The sequence below is a fragment of the Pholcus phalangioides genome, unplaced genomic scaffold (assembly GCF_987345545.1).
Source record: "Pholcus phalangioides strain wild (caught in Gottingen) unplaced genomic scaffold, Ppha-v1.0 ptg000031l_1, whole genome shotgun sequence".
NCBI lineage: Eukaryota > Metazoa > Arthropoda > Arachnida > Araneae > Pholcidae > Pholcus > Pholcus phalangioides.
The window spans coordinates 810,426-834,409 of record NW_028301621.1 but is presented as its reverse complement, the minus strand read 5'-3'; the positions used below and the strand labels follow the sequence as shown (position 1 = coordinate 834,409).

General features: G+C 39.3%; 2 protein-coding genes and 1 non-coding gene across 4 annotated transcripts in view; 1 reads left to right on the top strand and 2 right to left on the bottom strand.

Moving 5' to 3' along the window:
- Nucleotides 1-9,010, bottom strand: part of LOC149066972 (uncharacterized) — a 42,394-nt gene extending 33,384 nt beyond the window's left edge. Inside the window, exon 1 of one of the 2 annotated variants that reach the window (XM_089252882.1) lies at nt 8,877-9,010. In XM_089252882.1, coding sequence (XP_089109008.1) covers nt 8,877-8,911 — 35 coding nt within the window. In that variant the 5' untranslated portion in view covers nt 8,912-9,010. Of the gene's footprint in view, nt 1-1,975; nt 2,181-8,876 lie in introns of those variants that run through there. The other variant, XM_089252881.1, reaches the window with a different exon arrangement.
- Nucleotides 9,011-10,736: 1,726 nt separating this feature from the next.
- Nucleotides 10,737-10,808, bottom strand: TRNAA-GGC (transfer RNA alanine (anticodon GGC)). Its single transcript has one exon. It is a non-coding gene; the product is annotated as a tRNA-Ala (tRNA).
- Nucleotides 10,809-12,427: 1,619 nt separating this feature from the next.
- Nucleotides 12,428-21,229, top strand: LOC149066970 (activator of basal transcription 1-like). Its single transcript, XM_089252968.1, has 3 exons — nt 12,428-12,685; nt 18,812-18,983; nt 20,823-21,229. Exons 1-3 carry the CDS (start codon nt 12,547-12,549, stop codon nt 21,160-21,162), a joined length of 651 nt encoding a protein of 216 aa, XP_089109094.1. The 5' UTR covers nt 12,428-12,546; the 3' UTR covers nt 21,163-21,229.
- Nucleotides 21,230-23,984: the final 2,755 nt, after the last annotated feature.

Here is a 23,984-nt window from a genome sequence, read left to right as displayed (position 1 = left end):
ATGTAAATAGAGCCACAACTAAATACTTTTTCAGCCGGCAAGCAGACATTTTGGCACCACCTCTAGTAAAGCGTCTGCGCAACAGACCCACCTGCCCCTGCATGTGAGCGATCAAAACAGTGTGCAAGCATGCAAGTGACCAGAATGACCTTTGGAATGAGGGGCTAGGTCAGGGTGTGACTAGAAGCATGTGTGTATCAAAACAAGTGACCTAGAGAGTGAGAAATCAGGTCAGTGAGTGAACAATAGAGTGACCTAAAGAACAAGGGATGAGTACTATTAATGGTCACAAGAGTGACATATAAAGTGTGCATACATGAAAGTGACCTACAAAATGTATAAGTACAAGAGTGACCAAAAGAGTGGTCATAGCGATGAACACACATCGTGAGGATCCAGGTTCAAACCTTAGCATTGCTACAGGTTAAAAAGTCTCGTCACAGAGAGCAACAGGCCTACAATGATACAAATATTCAATCATTACACTTCACTCCTTGTTAGAAAAATTGATGGCAGATGGCGGCACTACACATAACAAGCATTGCACGGAAGAAACAAACTTCACGTTACGTACACGCACATTTCAGCATACACAAATACATTAGAAATTTCGTAAAGGAATATGTACGGTTAGGTAATAGTAGCCAAGATGATCTAGAGAGCAAGGGTGAAGTCCATTAATACAAATACAACGCCACAACAGGCAAATTGCCCAACGAGGTGGCTGACTTAAGAACATCATGGATCCCCGAGCCATTTTTTGGAGGCCCTACCTACTACTACTACACCACACATGCACCCCCCCCCCTCCGCAGAACCCCCAACCAATCGGTACACGCAGGAATGTGCGTGTACGTGTAGTGAAACCTGACGTGAAGTTTTTTTTTTGTTTCTCTGTAATGTTTGTTATGTGTATTGCCGCCATCTGCCACCAGTTTTTCTAACTATGAGTGAAGTGTTATGATTGAATGATTTATCGTTGTAGGACTGTTGCTCTCTGTGGCGAGACTTTTTAACGGGGAGATCGGCTCGCATTTGCGCCTTGAAGTTGGGAACCACAGCAAACCAACTTCAGCCGACCACCACTGTGGGGTTCGAACCCAGATCCTCGCATCGCGAGTCCGTCACTATAACCACTCGACCACCACAGCGGCCAAGAGTGAACGGCCAAGAGTTAATGACCAAGAGTGAAGTCCATTAATGACCAAGAGTGCCCAGAAAGTGTGAATGCATAAAAGTGCCCTACAGAATGTGTAAGTATGGAAGTGGCACCCCCTACTAAATGTATAAGAATGAGAGCGTCCAAAAGAGTGACCTAGAGCAGTGGTTCCCGACCTTTTCAAGCCAGTGGTCTGATTTCTTTTATTTTTGTGAGTTGAAAGCCTGGTCAAACACACAACCAACGAAAAATGAATAAGGGAAAATGAAATGACTAATCACTTGTGGCCGGTATCAATGATGTCAGGGCCCAGAGGTTGGGAAACACTGACCTAGAAGACAAGGAACAACGTCAGTGAGAAACTAGAACAGTGACCTAGACAGTGTGTAAGCATGGTAGCAACAAAAACAGCGAGAAAGGGAGGAAAAGAGTGACCTAGAGAGTGTGTAAGCATAGTAGCGACTAAAACAGTGAGCAAGGGAGGACCTAGAGAGTGTGTAAGAATGTTGCGAGTGATTTAAGGATAAAGGCATATTTTTGGGGAAGGGGGCTACAGCGCCTATAGTCTAGAGCGGCCATTAAATAAATATGCTTTTGAGGGAGCCCCCAAGGTAGGACCAGTAGAAGTCTGTTATATCAATTTTTAGTAAATTCATAATGCGTAAACATTTTTAAATGTATGGTCGATCCCGTTACCCCCAAGTTTGTACGGGGTCAAGGGGGCATGACGAAAACTATAGAAATACGTGGACATAGTATAAAGTAGTATTTATCATTGGATAAATCGCTATTATTTGATTGGACACCAAAACAAACCTCATCATCTCCTCTTCCATTTCCTTGCGGCGTTCATCCGTCATTGAACCCATGATGATTTATTTTTACCAATTATCTCGATGGAATTATTCCCTTGATTATAATTATTAGTATTAATATTGTTCAGGAAACACTGTTGTTGACTTGGCCAAGCACCTGTCCCGCAAAGACGTAAACAATGTGGGGGGGAAGTTGAATCTTCGGTGGAGCACCAGAGTTTTTATCTTCCTTTTTTGTTGCCCGTTTTTCGACTCATCAATTTATTTTTTAAATTATGGATCAAACCGCAATGAAAAAAAAAATCTCAATGAAAATTACTGCATGGAATTTTTGTGATTCATTTCAATTATTTTTTCGAGCGAGGGATTCGGATGAACTTTCGAACCGCCGCGGCCAGAAATCTATTACAAACGCTGAGCTATAAAGTAAACTTTATTTATAGCTCAGTGATTGCAAATAATAAATCTTACACACAAGAAGATATTTAAACCTATCCCTGCCCAAAATTCAACCTAGCAAAAGAAGACATTGTAAACTACCAACTTACTCGGATTTAACGTTAAATTAAATAAACGGCAGAATGGCTGAGTTTTACATTTTTATTTATTTTTTGTGACCAATTATAGTAAATAGTTTTTAAAACAATTTTGTGACTAAATCAAAAACAAATTATTTTTCTATTTCATTTGAATTCAAGTGTGCCGCAGAATGAAGAATGGGCCGACTTCTCGAAATAGAAATGTGTCGACATATGTTTTATATTGTGATAACGTAAACGTCAAACTTCGTCGACAAATGTATGGCCTTTTTACGTAGAACGACATCGGTTACCGACGTCGGACGGTATCGAAATCTCTACGTCGTTCTATGTCGATGTGCAACTGGGGGACTCAACTCATTTGAGTTGGCCGTGGCTCCGTGGCAGTCCTCAAACACGGTCGACTCAATTCTTGATACAATGTGTTCAGTTTATGTTCAATGTGTTGAATCGGCCGCGCCTCAAACACACCACCGATCGGTGGTGTATCGGCTACTGGGGGAGACTCTTGAAAGAACAGAAGCATCAGAAGAGGAAAAGGAAGAAGAGTAAACAAGGATCCGGGGATCGACGGGAGTACGATCATAAACTATTTCAATAGTTCAGTTTAACCGTTTTTTCGAACAAGGGACTCGGACCAATTTTTGGTTCTCAAACTGAGTTCCGTCACGGCCGACTCAACACAAGGCCAACGACGTTAGAGATCACGTGACTTTATCCGTGCGACCAAAGGAATATATTCCCTACTAATATAAATATATTCCCTACGTTCATTCCCAGCGTGTCAGACACCTTAGGGCCCCTCCTGGGCTTGCCTCGGGGTGTGGGGGCTGTGGGTTCCTTTTTGGACGGTGGCGGATAGGGAGCCCGGTCCTCACGGCCTGAAGATCAAATCATAAAAACTGTGGACGCCGGGCTGAGGGAGCTCAGCATCCGAGCTTTCCGGCCCGGCGCAATCAGTTCTCTCCAGCGTGGCCCAACCCCCTCGGGGTAATGCGCTCACATCCCCATAGGACAGAGCCACTACAGCGTGTTAAACAGAATGTGTGACCAAACCAATCGAGTCGGTCATATCCGAGGATCACGCTGATGAAGTCTAGCTTTGTTGGCCTGGAATTCAGTCGGGCCGTGGCTCCAACGCACTCCTCATAAACGGCCGACTCAATTCATGAATCAATGTGTTGAGTGTTAAGCATGTTCACTTCATGTTAAATGTGTTGAGTCGGCCGTGCCTCAACACACCACCGTGACTCTTGAAAGGACAAAAGCTTCAGGAGGAAAAGGAAGAGGAGTTAACAGGGATCCACGGGAGCACGTCGGAAGATTTTACATTTCTCACACTCTTGGGTGCTCGAGTTATGCTTTTCGCCGGATTTTGATCCCTGAATTTATTCTCTGGGTGTTCGAGCACAAACTATCTTAAAAAAAACCAAATATCACAAAAACCATTTCGCATAGCCCAGCCAGGGCCGCAACTAAGACACTTGGTCAGTTGGGACCAGCATGCATTTTGGCTGCCTGTTCCTTGCATGCCCTCCCCTTTCCTGTAGCAGGGCTGAGATCTTTGACAGTCCCCTCTTTTGCGAATTTATAGTGCGAAAACAAAAAAAATGATGAATATATCGTCCCTAACCCTAGGGCTGCTTCGCCACACACCAACTCCGGCCATATCGCTATACTGCAATTTACTTCAGTTATTAACGAACTGGGTTGGAAATGAAGGCGCAATCTATCGATGGTCGCCTCAAGATCGTTAGGGAAAATATCTTGTTATCTATATTCTTCCCCCTGTTCGAACCTGGGACCTGACGGAAACCTTCACTCCCCCTCTGGTCTCACGTCCGGGGCTCCAGACCAACACCTTCTAGAGCTGCTTTAGAAGGTATTGACCAGACCCGCCCGCTCCTCCTTTGTTGCGTCCTTGCGAATAGCGCATGCATGCAAGCAGGGACGTCGCAAGTATGCTTTCTTTCAAACCAAGTACAACTCCGGTCCTATCGCCATGGGCAATTTACTACCGAGTGCATAGGCAGAGATAGACTTGGAAGTCTGTGAGGGCACGGTCATTATTGCTGGGGGGGGGGCACAATGATGATGGTGTATCAATTCATATATACATTAGATCAGTCGACTCCACCTTTGACGCCGAGGGGGGGGGGGCAATGCCCCCTCACGCCTCCCCCCGTATCTCTGCCCATGACCGAGTGTTTTTTTTCAACCGGATCTTATTTTTGTGAGGCCACTCCCTCTTCTCTTAAGGCCCCCAGGCCGTGCCCGGATGGCCCTATGCCTCAAGACGGCACTGGTGAGTATATGTACTGTGTGTGTGTGTCAAAGATGGAGCCGACTGATCTAATGTATAAGCGCATATATGATTTGGCATCATCATGCCCACCCCAGCAATCATCATCGTGTCCCTTCCCCTCCGACTTTAAAGTCTATCTCCACCTATGGGCTTTGCCACTTATGGGCTTCACAAATTCTACCGCCCTTCTCCTATTCTATAGTTTGTTTCAGGTTAACTTTGCAGTGGATGGGAAGATATGAGGGAGCCGCATCACACACGTTGCTATGACAACGAAAGCCTTTCAACCAATGTATCGATGCGCGATGGCAGTAAGGTATAGCTGATTCTCGCCAATCTCACTGAGAAATTTTTTATTTTTTTACGGATAATGGTGACCACTTTTTTGTATAATTTAAAATTCTTAAACGAATAAAAATCGATTCAGAACAGTATTTTTTCAGTATTTCTTTTCAATCATTCAAAAAAATTGAAATATTCTGCATAAATGATCATCGTAAGTATATGGGAACTATATTTTGCGGAGAAGGAATACACTCTCTACCTTTCTCTGCACTGCAAAGTTAACCTGAAACGGACTATAGTCTAATTTCCTTCTTATTTCTAAAATTTATCGACCTGGGTCGCATCCCACTCAGACCCCCACTAAATACACCTCTGTCTATATCACTATTTTCGTCACTCACATGCTTGCACTCTTTCTTGGTCAATCTTTTGGTCGTTCACTGACTTGGTCCCGCGCTCTCTAAGTCACACCTATGCTTATACACTCTCGAGGTCATTTTTTGGTCACTCCTATGCAGAGCCGTCTTAAGAGCATCATGGACCCCCGGGCCAAGTGCACCCCTCTTCTCTTGAGGTCCCTGGGACGTGCCTGGATGTGCCCATGCGTTAAGGCGGCACTGCTCCTATGCTTGCACACTCTCTATATTACTCTTTTGGTCTCTCCCATAACCACTATTTTGGTTGTTCCCTAACTTGCTCCATTGTTCTATTGATCACTCAATGACCTAGGTCGTTGCTCTGTAGGCGTAGCGTACGCAGAATTTCCTCGAGGGAATAGGTCCTTTCCTTTAGGTCACTCTTACGATCACTAACCGACCTGGTCCCAAGCTCTTGGTCGCTAGTTTGGTCATTCATACGCATGCAAAAACTTTAGGTCATTCCATTGATCATTAGCAGAGTTTGTCACTTGCTCTCGAGTCACTCTTTCGGCCACTCACATGCTTGCAAACTGTTTTGAGTACTCACATGTTTACATATTACTTTGATCACAAACTCTAGGTCAAATCTTTAGTCATTCACTGACCTAGTAAATTGATTTCTAGCAGAGGTGGATTTATGGTTTTACCACCCGTAAGCAAAACAAATTTTATCCCGCTTCCCTTATTTTACTGATTTTCTCGATCACTCATTACTCAAAATTTGCCGAGCTGGCAGTGCCGTCTTTACGCATGGGCCCACCTCGGCACGGCCAAGGGGCCTCACAAGGAGAGAGGCCTCAGTAAGATAAGAAGTAGTTACATTTTTCGAGAATTTCTAAGGTTGGGCCTCAGAAAAATCACTTGGCCCGGGGGCCCATGATGCTCTTAAGACGGCCTTGCGCCCTGGGCAATAGCCCACTGTGGCCGACCACCACTGTAGTTGGCGGCTGAAGTTGGTTTTCTGTGGTTCAGAAAACTTTGGGCGCAAATGCGAGCTCATCTCCCCGTTAAAAAGTCTCGCCACAGAGAGCAACAGGCCTACAACGATACAAATATTCAATCATCACACTTCACTCATAATTAGAAAAATTGATGGCAGATGGCGGCACTACACATAACAAGCTATACACAGAAACAAACTTACAACACGTACACGCACATTCCGTCATGTACCAATTCGTTAGAAATTCCGTAGAAGAATGTGAAATAGGGAGGTGCATGTACGGTTAAGTAGTAGTAGTCCGCTCAGCCCCCCCCCCCATCCTTGTAAATTTACCCTGAGTGTCTACGGCATTTTCGAGACACAGAAGTTTGATACGGGGTGCAAGAGCAGGCATAGATTCACAGAGGTGTGTCGGGAGCCGCGATTTATAGTGTATGTTCGTTGGATCGTCTCGTATTTCACGGGACAGACAAACTTTTCCCATATTATTCGGTTCTTGAGAGGAGCTCTATGGATCCGGAGGAGTGATGCCGAAGTGTGCTTGGAAATACCTGAATCTCTCATTTAGGAAACCATGCCCATTAAACCGTGTGTCGAACAGGCAACCAGTTAGCCCACCAAGCATTTGAAGATAATAATGATAATAATAATTTTTTGTATCCCACCAGGAATTTGAAAAAAAAATAAAAAAAATTACAGCGCACAGGCATTTGAAAAAAAAAATTTTAGTCCACCAGGCATTTGAAAATATAATAATTTTTGTAGCTCATCGCATTAATGTTTTCCATAATCACATGTCTTCACAAGGTGGAGGCTGACAGTGCTGTAGCCTGGGAGGTCTAAGTGATTGACCTTAATTTTTTTATTCTTCGGAAATTACCTATAGAAAATCAATAGAAGAGCCCGCTAAACATCCTTAGGATTTAGGGGGGACATTCATTTGTTTCAATTTACACATTTTGAGGCATTCATTTGTTTCAATTTACACATTTTGAGGCATTCATTTGTTTCAATTTACACATTTTGAGGCATTCATTTGTTTCAATTTACACATTTTGAGGCATTCAAGTGTTACGCCAACAGGTGTTTAGCCATTTTTGACCCAGCCACCCCCCTCCCCCAATTTTCAGCAAAATTAAGTTAGCTCTGGACTCTCTACATCCTGCTGCATATTGGAATCAGAGACGTTAGCATAGGGGCTCGTGTCCTTCCACCTCCCTCCAAAACAATAACAAATTTGAAATATATCGAAAGAAAATACCTTTATATCTTATCATAATCGGTATCTGTTAATTTCGATACTGTTTGTAGGCTAATAACTCAAAATTTCTCTAAAAGAAATTCCTTGTGTGCCCCCTCCCTCCCTCCCCCCCCCCCAAGCCAACAAAGGTCGATCCTGCGTACGCACCTGAATTGGATTACCCTTCGAGAATATACATAGTGAGTCTGACCACCATTGTCTGACACTGCTGTAGTGAACTTTGCTATGTATGCACGGGGATCATATTTCACATGTTTACAGACAACATTTTTTTAGCTTGTGTTTTCCTTTTTTTAGCATTAATTAATGGAGTGGTATAATAGATATGTAATAGAGAGTGATCTCTCAGTGTTCGCCAATACGTATCTAGATGCGGGATTCACGCATCAAAATTCAATTTTTCTCCTCCAAATTTCATTGATGGAACTTCAACTCCTTTATACAAATACAAATACAACGCCACAACAGGCAAAATGCCCAACGAGGTGGCTGATAAAAAGATGCCCATAAAAATATGGATGTCATATGTTTAATTTATAGATATTTTCAAATTAATTTGTGTCTTTCTGATGAAAAAATATTTCTTTCTTTTTACGAAACTTTCCCTTAACCCTTCAAGGGGAGATTGTTTCACTGCGAAACCACCTGTTAAAAAATATTTTTAATATTTAATAATAATTTTAATATAATATACAACACAAGAGTCCATGCTCAGGCCCCAGAGTCAAACAGCGACTACAAATAATTGAAATTTTTAACACGCATTTACACGGTATCATGTAGAGCGTAAAATTTTCTTGAGGGACGGGAAGATTGAACCTTTTTTTCTCTTCCTGAGGGTTTTTTTAATTGCAAAAATGCAATACAATATAATCTCGGTCCTTTACGTACGTCTATACATTTACAAGGTTTTAACATTTTCAACCGGGTCGTATTTCCCCCCACCCCTGCACTTGATGCCCCGAGTCATGCGTTAAGACGGCACTGGGTCCACGAACTCGTCAAGACAGCCCTAAATACTCGAGTGAACGCGGAGGGAATAAATGCGTATTATACAATATGAAATAAAATATTACTTTAAAGGCAATAAAAAAAATTACATGCGCACATAATATCATTGATTACATCAAATATTTATAAAACCATCGACCTTTTGAGTTCCTCTTCCATCGCTGCCAACTCCATGGCACTCACTTATAGGGAGAAAGAGAGAGATCCGAAGCCACGATACCAACCGGAATAACTGAATTAAATGGGAAGGGATTTTATACTTATCCCTATTATACGCCGCTGGGAATGAGGAGATGGAATAATCGTACATTGCAAGAGTGATGCGTTGTTTACGCAGCTGACAAAACACCATGAAACTCGAGCCCGTTTCTTCTCTTTTCTGTCCGTCTTTTCCATTTTCGTAAAACTTTTTTTGTGGAAGAAAGATAATTTCAAAATAAGAAAGAGAGAAAAGATTTTCCAAAATTATTTGATCAGCTTCGGTCTCAATCCTGGGTGGACGGAGCGATGGGAGAAGTGAAAAAGATTTTCCCGTTGATCAAGGAGATGAGAAAGAAACAATAATTCCCATCATGCAGAGTGGTCATAAAATAACATCGCCGACGAATGAGCAGGCGCGCATACAGGACGACGTGTCGGGCGGGGCGACGTATTGCGTAGGTTCGTTGGATCATCCCGTATTTTACGGGACACAGATAAATTTTTCCATATTATTCTATTCTTATGAAAGGATGACGTCACTCTCCGGTATCATATGGGAGGGGCCATGCCTTCACCAAGAATCTGTTACAGAATAGTCAAATGAAAGCAAAGGAAAAATTCGGCTTCTCACTTGTTCGGTCCGTGGAGTACCATCAACACCTTTGAAAGAAATTTCTTAAAAAAATAACTTTGTTATAAATCACCTTTACAAAATAAGTGATTATAGCTCACAAAAATAAGTGCTGTTTCAAGGATTGGGTTATTTGGCATTATTAAGAACGGTAAAATAATTCTGAAACAAAAAAATCTAATTCAAAAGCTTCGGACGAACACATTTTGCACAGTAAACAATAATGTGCGGCTTTCTTCCGAAAAAAAATCCGTTTTATCTCGAGGTCTTCACTGAAGTCCTGTCAAATATGAGAATTCGCACCCGGGCGGCAAGTAAGCTCGAACCGCCCCTGCCCACAACTTTAAAATTCAATAATTTTATAATAGTGTTCTTTGTTTCCACCTTAAATTGTCGCCCCTAAATTTTTCCGCCCGGGGCAGTTACCCCCTAGTTCCGGCCCTGTCTTCATCTGTGATTGAAGCGGATAAAGACATCTTCAGCCGCGAATGGACTGAATGCAGACATCTTCAGTCACGAATGGACTGAATGCAGACATCTTCAGTCACGAATGAAGCCGAGGCAAAAATCTTCAGCTGTGAATGAAACGGAGACAGACATCTTCAACTATGATTGGAGTGGAGACAGACATCTTCAACTATGATTGGAGTGGAGACAGACATCTTCAGCTACGAATATAGCGAAGGCAGACATCTTCATCAACTTCAGATATCTTAGCGGAGGCCGCGAATGAAGCTGAGGAATGAAGAACTTCAGCCGCGAATGAAGCGGTGGCAGGAATCTTCATCTGCTAATGAAGTAGAGGTAGACATATTCATCTGCGAAAATAGCAAAGGCAGGCACGTATTCAGAGCTACTTTACCGCACACAAACTGTGATATCACCATACGGTTACCAATCGTCAATCTTTAGGAGGGCACGTCCTTCTTTTTGATGTCATTGCAAGCGTCCTCCTATCTAAGTTTCGGAACATTTCTCCTTTTATCCTCCCTTTTTCAGGTATCCAGAAAATTATTTTCCTTTTCTTTTCCTCTAGAGAATTTTTTTCTCCACTTTGAAACATATATTTCTTGCATATAGAAACGTCCTCTCCACTTGTCAATACAAGATTCATCGAAAGACTGGTTATTTGTGGAGATGAAGATTACAAGTAAGAAAATTCATCACTGCCCCCACGGGGACTCGAACCCCGGTCTCTCGCTTGCCGGACGAGTGCTTTACCATCTAAGCTATGGAAGCAGATAGAGTATTTCAACCTTGGAGCGTATATATATGTTGAAAGGCACCGTACATGGACGGCGTCAACAATCAACTAATAGCTCGTGACTGACAAAGGCCAACCAGATGGCCTTTCAACATATATATACGCTCCAAGGTTGAAATATTCTATCTGCTTCCATAGCTTAGATGGTAGAGCACTCGTCCGGCAAGCGAGAGACCGAGTGGTTCGAGTCCCCGTGGGGGCAGTGATGAATTTTCTTCCTTGTAATCTTCATCTCCACAAATAACCAGTCTTTCGATGAATCTTATATATTTCTTCTTTGATATGAGTGTTTTTGCGCGGCCCCCACTCCACGCATTCACCAACAGTCGTCGAAATTCGCAGAATTTTTTCTGCTTCTGCTTCTTTTTAACGATTCTGTTTTAGTATTGGAAAAATAATTGTTGTGGTTGGTTTTATTTGTCGGAATTGTGGCACCATTTTTCTCTCTCTCTAAATGTAGAAATTACGATAAGTGACGTCATTCAGGGTGCACACTGAAGCGTCCTCCTTTTTTGAATCTACAGTAGTAATAGCCATACGAGACAATGTCAAACCAGTGGAGTTGGGTGGGGAATGAAAGCGCCATCTATTGGTGGTCACCCCAGGCTCAGTAGGTAGAGAAATTGCTAACAATGTTCTTTCCCGGATTCGAACCCGTGGATCATCCAACCGTTCATGGTGGAAGCGTCTTTAGCATTCTTTGAATTTCGACTGCGATTCGTGCGTGTAAAAACGTTGATAGCGTGTAAAAATGTGTTGAGAAAGAAGAATAAGTTTCAGAGTAAAGAAAAATTTCCCCCAAGGAAAAAAGAAAAATGATTCTTGAAACCTGAAAAGGGAGACAAAAGGGTGAAAATTCGTTTTCGTACAGCGCTCTCTAACGACAAAAATTTGAACTTTTTTTGAAAAATTTTTTCCAAGAAAAACCCTTTCACGAGAATAACTTTTTCGCAAACCGCATTCAAATGTACCGATTCCTTGAATTTTCGAACTACTTCACGACCTCTTATATAACCTATATAGGAGGTTATCTAGGTGGTCGTGACTACTTACGGTTTTATGGGACACCGTAAGGTCAGGTAAAATAACTGATGAGTTGTCGGGTAAAATAACTTCATAATGAAAAAAGAAAGGTAACATTAAAAAAAAATTAACAAACAATTAAAAACAATTCAATTAAATATTTTTAAAATTACAAAAAACTTCCACACTTCAGCTCTTGAATGCACGAGGAAACAGGAAATTTTGATGACGAAATTGGATTTTTCAATTCCCGTGTAATTTTAGAATGTTTGAAATTGCGCGCTAAAATTTATTTCCGAATCAAATTAGAACGAATGCTGCTACCTAGTGGCAAGTTTGGAAAACTATGTTGTTTTGGTACAACGCTAGATAACAGCACAAGTATTAGTTGACGTGACCATAATTAGTCAATAGGAATGCTGGCATGGAAATGCGCCTTTAAGATCACCTTACAGGTGCTCCTAAATTTTTCTCTCTCTCTCTCTACTTCAATATCTCCTTCAAGATTTTTCTTCCAATTTTTTTTTTTATGTTTGGCAACATTCAAAAAATATATCTTAGCGGGCGGAAGGACCGAAACTGGTTCGCGTATCCAAAAATGTTGTGTTGATATTTACGTCCGCGTGTTGTGAAAATTACGCCAAACGTTTGCCGTTTATTTTTCGTCATTTCGGTAAGTCATTGTTGGCGATGGATTCGAACGAAAAGAAGCCAAAAATCGAGCCAGGCGTCGTTTACTTGAGCAGCATCCCACCTTTCATGAACGTCACTAAAGTCCGTGAATTGCTGTCAAACTTTGGTGAGGTTAAGAGGATCTATTTACAGCCAGGTACGGTGTATAAATTCATGTCAATATGCCCTCCCCCGCAATAATATACTATCCCACAGGTACACTTTCATGCCTGAATGGCGAACATGGCGGCATCAATGTACGGTATACCGCTGTTTGGCAATTTTGTTTTGCTGCTAAAGCCGGGTTTTCCTAGGAATAAGTTTTTTGCGCCGGCAGAAACGTGTTACATAATAACGCTACGCGTTTGTGTTTTCTTAACGTGGCGCATCAGATCAGGGCAGCTTTATTATAGTATATGGCTTTGGCATCAGCTACTCTGTCATCTACATGGTCCGGTTTGAAGGGAAGGGAAAGAAAACACTCAAGAGTGTGTGCACACAAGAGTTGAACATCAGCAAAACGCACGACACACCTGACTCTTCCAGAAGCAGTCGACCAATAACGTCCGACGTAAAGCTCTGTTGTGAGCCGTATTGCGCTCTGTAGAACAACGGTCATGCTGCTTTTCTTATTGGTGAGTGAATGGTGTATCGTGCTGTGTGATTCATGCGGCACAGAAAACCTGCTCCAAGAAAACGCTGCTTAAGGTTACAAACGTGACGACAGGAACACACAAAACATCAATGTTTTAACGTCAGTGTGAATGGTGTTAGTGGCATTTCACTGTTTTGGCATAGTCAAAAACTTTGCGCTAAAAAAGTTTTAGCAAATTACCCAAAGAGATTACTAGAAAGTACTTTCTTGTTATGGCAGCGTGTGAGGATAAATTGACAAGTGAATGACAAGTGACATGACAAGTATTGACAAGTGAATGGCAGCTGTAATCTTGCCAAATCTTACTATATTTTGCTACTACACATTTGCTACATCATGATCAGTGAAAACAGTTTATTTTTTTGGGTGCAAGACCTCGGGCGCATAATGTAGGGGAATAAAGCTTTTTTTACTGCTCTTCTTTTTTTCCATGGCACAGTAATCCACATTAGGAATCGAAAAGAATCCTTAGGGCACACACACACATGCTTTAATATGCAAATGTGTAATAATCAATAACCTGCATTATAAATTGAAATACTCCACGTGGAATTGAACGGACGGTACACTGATATTACTGAATTTTAAAAAAAATCACGAAAATGCAAAATTAAAGTTCAGAGAAAAAATAAATTCTGTGAGGTTTGAAGTTGTTAGACAACTTCAAACCTTGGCCCAACAGAAGCAATTTAACACCATCGATAATGGAAAAAAAACTTGATGCTGAAAAGTAACTGTGAGCAGAATATGCAGCAACAGCCCCACCACGCGATCAAAGCTGAAAGACACAAAGTTTAATGTTGTAATATTGCGGCAAACGTTTTATCGAAGTGCTGACATACGTGAATATGCAAATGAGATGTAATAGGGAGTTCACCCTTGAATATAAAAAAATTAATAAAAAATGCAGTGTACTGCAATGTAAATGTATTTGAATATTTGTAAATCAATAAATGTTAGCATGGCCCAGTTTTGTAAGCCATTATGTCAACTTCAAGCACCTGAAGCGCATTTGATTAAATTAAAAAAAGTGTATTTTTTTATATTATATTATTATTCACGATTATTATTATTTCACTAAGCAGGTTTAAAGCCTTGGCACAGAAAAAAGGCAGTATAATCTAGTTGGAGCAAGCAAGCACAGAGAAAATAAATGTTTCCAAGGTGTCACATTCGGCAACTTTCTGAAGGATATCTGAAGTCCATTCCCACCCACTTTATAGACCACTTTACCACACACCAACTCTGGTCGTATCGTTAAACGGTAATTTCCATCAAATGGAGTTGGTGGGAAATGAAAGCACCATCTACAGTTAAATCCTGTTATAACAAACTTCAAGAGAAATCACTTTTGAACGTTATAACGGAATTCCAAATTTTTACATTGTTCCTATGTGAACTTATCTGGGCGACTAGAAATTTTTTTGTTAAAACAAGATTTTCGCGCTATAACAATATTTGTTAAAAACCGGAACCGACTGTATCTGTGGTTGCCCCAGGCTCGGTAGGTAAAAGAACTTGTTTTCTCTCTATGTTCTTTCCCTCGGAATCAAACCCGTGGACCCTGGCCACAATCTTCACAGTGGAAGACCAGCATCTTACCACTAGCTTTGTAGATAGGTTGACTGAATGACTCAAGTTGTGGAAAAGCTATAGTATAATCCTTTTTGGCAATGTGGTGCAAATATTTTTCTTTGGCTAGAAAAACATATCCAAAAGCATGATGAGAAGTCACCAAGAGTGAAACAAAGTCATGCTTTCGGACGTCTTTCTTGCTGAAGAAAAATATTGCCAAAAGGTTAATACTAGGACTGTTAAAAAAAACGAAAAATGTCTATAAAAAAACTGAACAACAATAACATTCCCAGAACTAAATTAGGCGCTGTTTCTCAACCTATGGTCAATGGATCGGTGGTGGTATGTGACGATGGCATAGGTGTCTGCAGGCAGACTTGATAATTTGATCCTAACTGAATGAAAAATTATTCATTAAATTGTTATCATTTATATTACTAATATCCATATGGGGTTTTAAAAAATCATACTCTTTAGTACCTCATCGAGAAAAATGTGGTCCTAAATACGGGATGCCACTGATTTTAGCCAAAAGATGTAATTTGTGACAAATTTGCTAATTACTGCAAAAATAGGCAAGGGGTGGGGGAAATAAAGGGCTACTATAAATCGCAGTATAAACAAGAATATATTTCACGAAAAAGACATTCAGATCAATTGATTAACATATTTCATTGAGAGAAATAAGGGGAACAAGGATCTCTTATTATCCTTTAAAATACGGGACAATTGAAATATTAAAAACGTTGTTATAAGTCTGAAAAACCCTTAATTGTCATTAAAATTGAGGAAAAAAACATTCAGTCTGACAAATACTAAGATGAATATTTGTATTTATAGCCATAATTATCATATTAATTATGAAAACGCTGTTTATTCAAGATTTTAGTAAACATTACAAATTTAAATAAGCATCGTTAAAAAAACTGGACAAATGTATAAAACAATTCGGAACAACTGAAAATACTAGAATGTCTTTCAATATGGAACACAAGTATTCCGTCGAATTGTTTCACATATTTTACTGGTCCTTGGGTTTAGAAAGGTTGAAATCAGGGATCGAGATTGAAAATATAACATCTTAAATAATAAAAACCAACTTTTTTGGAAAAAAAAGCCCACTCTCCTGATATATGAATATTCTCTGGAATATAAATAAAAAAACCCGGACTCTCTTTTAAATAATACAATGGCCGGGGCAAAAAAAAAACTCTCTACATTCAATAAAAACACGATTGCAAGATTAAAATTATAACGGCTAATATGCAAAAAAATTGTAGTGTTAAATTTACATCCTGATAAAAACAAATCCGAAATTACATATTCCATGTAATATGCTGGAAAATGGTATATACAATACACATATAAACGAACAAAAAAAAAGTAGCTCTAAAATGCTAACGGATTTAATTCAAATGCGGCAGTCTATACCAAAGCCTATAATAAACTAGCTACCTCTAGGGGGTGATGTCACCTACAGCAGATGATGATTACCAGAATAACGAGAGGACTAGCATGCCAAGTTGCCAGTCAGCTGGTTGCGTAGATATTCCTGTTGCTGTTGCCAGTTCTCCAATAGTCTTGTCCAAGTGGCACAATAGAAAAGCACATGTTCATTATGAGAGATTAAATGCAAAATTATGGAATAAACACCTAAAATTAAATTATTTTATGGCAGGTTTTACGCAGATATGTATCCAGTGGTCTGTTTTTGGGAAAATTTCTCTCATTTTTGCGAAAAAGGTCGTTAATTTTGTAGGAAGTGAAATAATCTAGTTAATTTATCACAGAAGAAATGAAATGTCAAATTTTTGTTTCATTAATTTGTATTTTGTGAAAGTCCATTTTTCAGATCCAGATTTTTGTGAAGTGTCTGGAAAACAGACCCAAATTTTGGCTGGACTGACCCTTGGTATCTGTAAATAGGGAAGAGCTAAAATGACAAATTAATGATAAAACAATGCAAAGAATTGAAAGTTAGATCGTGGGAGTGGAAGTATATTACGTTTATTTTTTATTCAAACTTGGGAGGATGGAATAATTTTGCTTGCGCTTTTCAGATAAATAGAAATGATGCAGCATGAAATTAGGAATTAAAAATGTGCAAACAAGAAATGAAAACTTAAGCTTGTAATAAAAATCTGCTCTCGATATTGGTTCTGCTCACGTAATGAATATATTATTCTAAGGGTAATGTGCCTATGAAATAATAATAATCATAAAGGAAATGTAGCGCTAATAACACAAAAATGAATACCTTATATACTGTGGTGGTGGGGCAATTGATGGCAGATAAGTCTGTGACACTCATGTGTCTTGATGACGATAGAGATGAAGCAATGGACGTCGTCATGTGTATACTGAAGTTGGGAAGTTAATGATGGACAAGTCCATGACTATTAAATGACATGATAAGGACAGAGATGAAGCGCTGGATGTATGCAAGCTTGCCACGATAGAAAGATGAGCAGTTCACAAAGATGTTATTGAAATTGCGATTACTAAGTCTTTTTCATTGAACCTGGAGCACAATGAATCACCGACAAGAGACATTGGGCATGACCATCCAGGATGGAGACGTGATGCGTTAATTTAAATGCTTGAATCGCATGTTAGTAACAAGAAAGATAAACTTGAGGATACATTGATGTAAAAGTTTAAGTATAACTTTCTGAGACCCAAGAACAGGTCTTTTTTCATTAGAATCACATCTTGAAGTGTCTTCTTTCTCGATGCCAAGCCAAGCTCAACACTTCACACTTTGCCAATTTTGAAAGGATTTTCTCTCGCCAACCTCAGTATGAAAGTGACCTCAGGTATGGGAAGGTTATTGTTATGCAGTTTGAACTAGTTTATACAATCGTTTTTGGCACTGATGACCGTCAGTTTTTCACCTGCTGTTGGCATGGCTTACTAGAAACGCCATGCATTCTACATCTCTATTCTTTTGCTATTGAATGAATTTTTACCAAATAATACTCTAATGCTAAAAATAGCTCAGGTCTTTGTTTGCGGCAGAACTATAAACACTTGGAGAAAGATATACCGTATATACTCGTATATAAGCCGACTCCCCCACTTCAGGCCCACCAAAATCAAAATAAATTTAAAACCTGTGTATAAGAAAAATTCTTATATTTTCATGAAAAATTAGTTTACAGAAATTTACAATAGAAAACGATTAAAACCTTTTAATCCGTTTCTTCTGAGTCTCCAAGCTCATCGTAATCCATCAGATCATCATAGGGGTGCGGCATCTTTGTTTTCATCTTCATCTGGGCTGTCATCGGCATTTCCACTTTCAAAGAGGATATCATATTCAGTTCCGTCCATTGCATTGCTGATGCAACACGTTTTGAAGGATCGGATGATAATTTCGGTGGAAACAGAATTCCACGCCTCGCAATTGGCACACTAGGCCAATGTCAGGTTATTTTTCCAAGACGACCACTTTTTTTTTTGTAGTTTCTTTATCATCGGAACTCATCTATTCGATCCACAAATTCCTCAAATAATCTTTGAAAGACTTGTTGATGCTCACATAAGGCTTTCCAATCGACATTAGCCCACCTGGTATCAAAGCCAATATTGTTTTTGATTCCTTTGCCTCGTCTTTGACATTATCAGAGTTTTGAACATATCCCATACCAATAATGGCGGTTTCTCGAACACTGCTACAAAAATGACTACTGATTGTGGGGTCGAAATTTTCTCATCAAAAACTGACCCTAGTATAAGCCGACCCCCCCACTTGAAGAACGAATTTTTCCCCAAAAAAACTAGGCTTATACACGAGTATATACGGTACCTATTCATCATTGTGAATGTGTAAAGTTTGATCCCAGTTTGAAGTGGAAGAGCAAAAAATTTTCTTTTAATTTCATATCCAATGCCATGATAGTGTTAGATCATGCTTTTGATCATACCATATAGATTATTCTTTTCTGGGTATAAATGTGCAAATTCAAGTTCTTTTTTTAGAGGTTTTGATATTATTGATTATGAGTGAATGTTTGATGCTTAATGCACTATTGTTATCATAATTATTTTCAGGGAAACCTCCTAAGCCGGGTAAACCCGCCAAACATTTCACAGAAGGCTGGGTGGAATTTGCAAATAAGAAAGTTGCTAAACGAATCGCCAGAGTATTGAATGGATCTCAAGTTGGAGGGAAAAGACGAGCGCCATACTATGAATCACTATGGAATATGAAATATCTGAGCAAGTGAGTCTCACCATCTTTTCACTTTTCTTTTTTTTTTGAATAAGGTATTGATATTTGCCTCTAAATTCCCATGATGCAAAGCCAGGCCACTTTTGTGGTTTGCTCATATATGTCCATCTTGACTATTCCTGTCCAGGCGGCTCGAGAAAAAAATCTCTATCCATGCAGGACCCCTATTTTTGGCACCCTCCAATCATGTTTTTTTCGTCACCAAAGCTTTTTTTTCCCCTTTCAACTTGTATTTTGTGCCCTCTTACAGCAGCACGCACCACCCTTGGTTTCTGTCAGATGGCCTTTTACTTCCTCTAACATTGAAGGCCTGGAATTGGTTATATAGGAAGAACTAGCAGTCTCAGAAGACATCGGGCAAACCTTTTTTTCCCATGGGAACCATTAAGCTCATTTTACTATGAACCGAATTCCAATTGAAATTTCCTTTTCTGCATTTGCCTCTTAAGTTGTGGGAATATCGTCATGTTTCATTGCAAGTTTTTGCATTCTATATTCTTAAAATTTTCTAAGTGGTCACAAGTGTTCTAACTTGCCTCGGTCCCAGAACCTAGGTTGTTGAATAATCAGGGTCACATTTCCAGAGTAAAAGTACACTGACACACATTATAATAAAAAAAAACTCCAGCTTAGCGGACACTCCTCAGATGCAATCACTGCTCTTTTTTTTTTGCCACATAATTTCCCCTTGTATAATAAAAGTATGCATTTCAAAGCCCTGGTTAACGGTTACCTCCCCCCCCCCCCTTCTGTGGACAAAATTGTTTTCCTGCGGGTGTCTTTAAAAGAGAAGTTTTACTATACCCAGAACATCAAATACCTAAAATTTTGGGCAAGTAAAAATGAAATTCATGCATCCCATCAGACACTTTTATTCTGTAAAGTCGGTTCCACATCAGCAGCGCTTACTCTGCTCTGATCCACTCAAAATCAAAACAGGTTTTTGAGATAAGGGCAAGTATCCTTATTGTATTATAAATTAATGGATTATATTTCTATAATATATGCATTATTTTCCAAGATTTTGGGATTCAGAGGTGCTCTAAGGCAGGGATTGACAAATCTCAGGTGCCAGGCCACCATGGCAACTAGAAAAAATCAATGTTGGTGCCTAAAATTTTCCACATGTGGGTACTAAATTGATTTCGGAGAGCAACACAATTCACAACAGGGCTGGCCACTTTGCATATTAGCCAATTTTATTAAATATTGACCCAGCCAGTTTGCGAAGTGGCCTGTGATCCCTGGCCAAAGTCTGATAACAAAAGATATGATTTGGGATCATCGTCAAGTTGGCATATTTTTTCGTGATAATTATGCCCATGTTAATTATGGCAACCTAGGAAACCGCAGTCAGGATGCAGTAATCATTTTTTCTCTCTAAAATTTGCTAGAAAAAGCTATATGTTTATATAATTATTTTTATAGTTTTTTCTCTCAAATTTCACTTTTTTTTTCTCGTCACATAAAGCCAATCCAATACAGTTGCTATGTACAAACATGTATGATACGTTGGCGATTAAAAAAATGGATTTTTCTCCTACTAAGATGTCTTACATCAGCAACTCATGCTTTGGCCAGGGATCTCTGGCCACTTCGTGGAATGGCTGGCCCAAGTCTGAATCATTTCTTCAATACAGACTGTGGCCAAAATTCAAGGTTTTCGACACTTGGACTATTTTTATTGGTAATTTCCTTTAAATTTCTTTATAACTGCAACAAATTCACAAATATGAATTGAAGATATTGTAAAAAAAATTCTTATTAGTTTCATACACGTGTCCCAATATTAAAATTAATTTTTAACAGCGAGTTTTCTTCTAACAATAGGTTTAGATGGGCCCACCTCAGTGAGCGAACAGCTTTTGAGAAAGCAAGAAGGGAACAGAGGATGAGGGCGGAAATAGCACAGGCAAAACGTGAGGCACACTATTACAAAGATGTTTATCAGAAGAACAAGTTCTCCAAGAGGCAGAAAGGAAAGAAGTTGGACGAAAGTTCTCAGCAGCCTGGCAACAGAGAACTGGCTGATACTTCTTCAACAACTGTTTCTACCGCTGAAAGAACTAAAAAAGAAAGCACGCATGTACCAGTAGAATCAAGACCCGCTCAAAATAATAACAGCATCGACATGTTCAAGATGCTTTTCATGGAAAGTAGTAAAAGTTGATGTAAATTTTTGCGATCACAAAAGTGAAATTTTCCCAATAAATGTACATATCTTTCTCGAAGGAAAATCTGTTTTTCATTTGTGCATTTGAACAAGTACTCTTGCAGGTTATCAAATGGTGAGATTTTTCTCTATGGAGAGGTGCGAGAACTTTAGAATTTGTGAAGCCACTCATTAATGTGGTTGTTTTTGTAAGCATGCATTACCTTGATAGAAATAGGGCATGATGAGGCACATGGAAGTGTTTACAGCATTGCAGTTTTACCACAGCAAGTACTTTGAAATCGTCTATTCTTTTTTTCTTGGTAATCACTGGTATAGCCTTTGAAAAATTTACAAAATCTCGATGCATGCTGCTTTTAACATATCTTAGCATAAAATTTGGAGCTTGAAACATTTATTTTAAGTAATCAAATATTTCTGTAGGCGTCCAACATTTATCGGTCCATATGTTTCAACTTTGGGAAATTTGTGATCTGGCATCTCTATCTTGTATATTCAAGAAAACAAGGGCTCCAGCAATTATAATCACCTCATCAATTTTTAATTATTTATTACCGTTGATTCTAATTGGATTTGCTGCACATTGATTTTCAAGACGGGTGTGATCTCTCATGTATTATATGATATGATGTTGCTCATCACTTGTTTTTAAGCCAAATATACAGAAAACTGGATGTTGTTTTCACAACATATATCTTGTATCATGTATTAGAAAAAGTAGGCTCAAAAGAAGGGCTAAGTATTCGTGCAGTTTCAAACTGTGACAAAATTAGAATGGAAATAATTTTTTTCTGCAGCAATGCATATATTATTGTTTTTTGAGGTTAAAATGCATCACAAGATCAGGCCTGCCAACTCTCCCGATTTAGGAGGGAGACACCGGATTTTTCATCCTTCCTCCCGCTCTCCAGATTTGTTAAAATTTCTCCGGATTTTGGCAGAAAATTAGATTTTACGCGAGCTTTCACGTTGTCGTTAGGGAAAACACCCATACAGGACAGTCGTAGCAGCCGTAAAAATGTCTCTGTGACCGCATTTAAGCAACTGGCAAAGACGCGACTTTGTTTTCGTAGCATTTATCGTCAATCATTAATCAGGGGCATGACCTTGGTTGCCAAAATTCCTGTATAATCGTTATTGTATTCCATTAACAGCCGCGCGGTAAACACGTTTTTTCGTACGCAGCTTTGTAATTTGAATTTTTTTTAATCTTTTCTTCCGATTAAACATCTTCAGAAAGCAAATATAAAACTTTAAGCTATATACAGCTAAATATAAAACTTTTAAAAATTCATATATCAAAGATTATCAATCACTGATAGCATCCACAAAAGAAAACACATACTTTATGAACAGTATGTAGATGTGATTTCTCTATTCTGCATGGAAAGACTGGCATAGAATTATATTCTTCTCCTGGGCAATGCAGAACCTGCCTTGGGGGGGGAGAATGTAACTTCTTCTTAATTTATTTAAAAAAAAAAAATTTCGAAAATTTTTTCACGAACTTTTTTTTTTGATCGAGTCTATGAGTGTCGGGGAGGGGGGGGGCCCTCGGGAGAATCTCCGGATTTCTGGATTTCAAAAGTTGGCACGTCTGCAAGATATTTGACAGCTCAGTGATATGAGAGCCCTAGATACAGGCTTGAGCCATTTCCATTTCTTTTGAAAAAAAATGAACTATATAGAAATATCTGTAGTCAAAATCAGTAGGTGCTGTTATTTAATGAGTGTTGACGAAGATGTACTCCAATGTGTATACCAGGGGCTTTAACACGGCCCGCAGGCCAATTTTACAGTACACAGGGGTCTGTCCAGCCTAAATTCAGGTCGGTTTTTCAGACTCTTCACAAAATACAAATTGACTAAACCATTAATTTTAAACTTAATTTCTTTCTTACAAAATTAACTAAAATTACTAAATTGTGTTTCGCTTCCCACTAAATTACTGACTTTTCACAAAATTTTGAATCATTTTCACAAAAATAAGGAATATTTTCACAAAAACGGCATCCTATGGAAAATTTCCGGACAAAAACTCCTGATACAGTAATACCTCGAGTTGCGCTATTTTGGAGTTGAGGGATTTTCTGGGAAAAATGCATATTTTCTGAAATTCAATCATGAGCATGGGATTATTGCTGAAATGGTAGATTATATATCAAGCGATAATTATGCAAAGAATCGTTTCATTTGATCACAACGTGATATGTGATGAAATTACTCTTATTTTTGAGAGGCTACAGTATACAAAGATGAAATTTTGCCCGGATGTAGAAATGAAATTCCAAGGCTCGTTTGGTATCTGCCAATTTTTTTTAATGTGATGTTCTTTGATGACGATGCGCCTGGTCTGTAACTTTCGATTGAGTTCAACTCGTGACTGAAAGTTGTTTTCTTGCCTTCGAAAAGAAGCAGCTCATTTCTTTTGATGGGCCAAGGTGTTACAGTGTTTATCGATACATTTAATGCGTTTTAATACACGACTTTCATTTGCACAGATTTTAGTGGAATACAGTCTTTTTACTGGACCGGATTGCAGTCACAGTGCAAGTTAGATTCTATGAAGCCATAAAAGAGTAGCATAGCATTATAGTCATATAAGAAACAAAAAGGCAGGCGAGGAATGGGCTAAAGTATTTTGCGTCCCGGTATAAAATAGTTTTGCGGCCCTCTAAAACAGGTTCTGTCGCAACCGTAGACCAGAGGGTTCGATGTGTAAATTTTAGGTCTAAGATATCTGGATTTTTTATCTTAAATGTCTGAATTTTATGTCTTGGTTAATATTTTAAACTATTTAAAATATTGGTTATTAAATT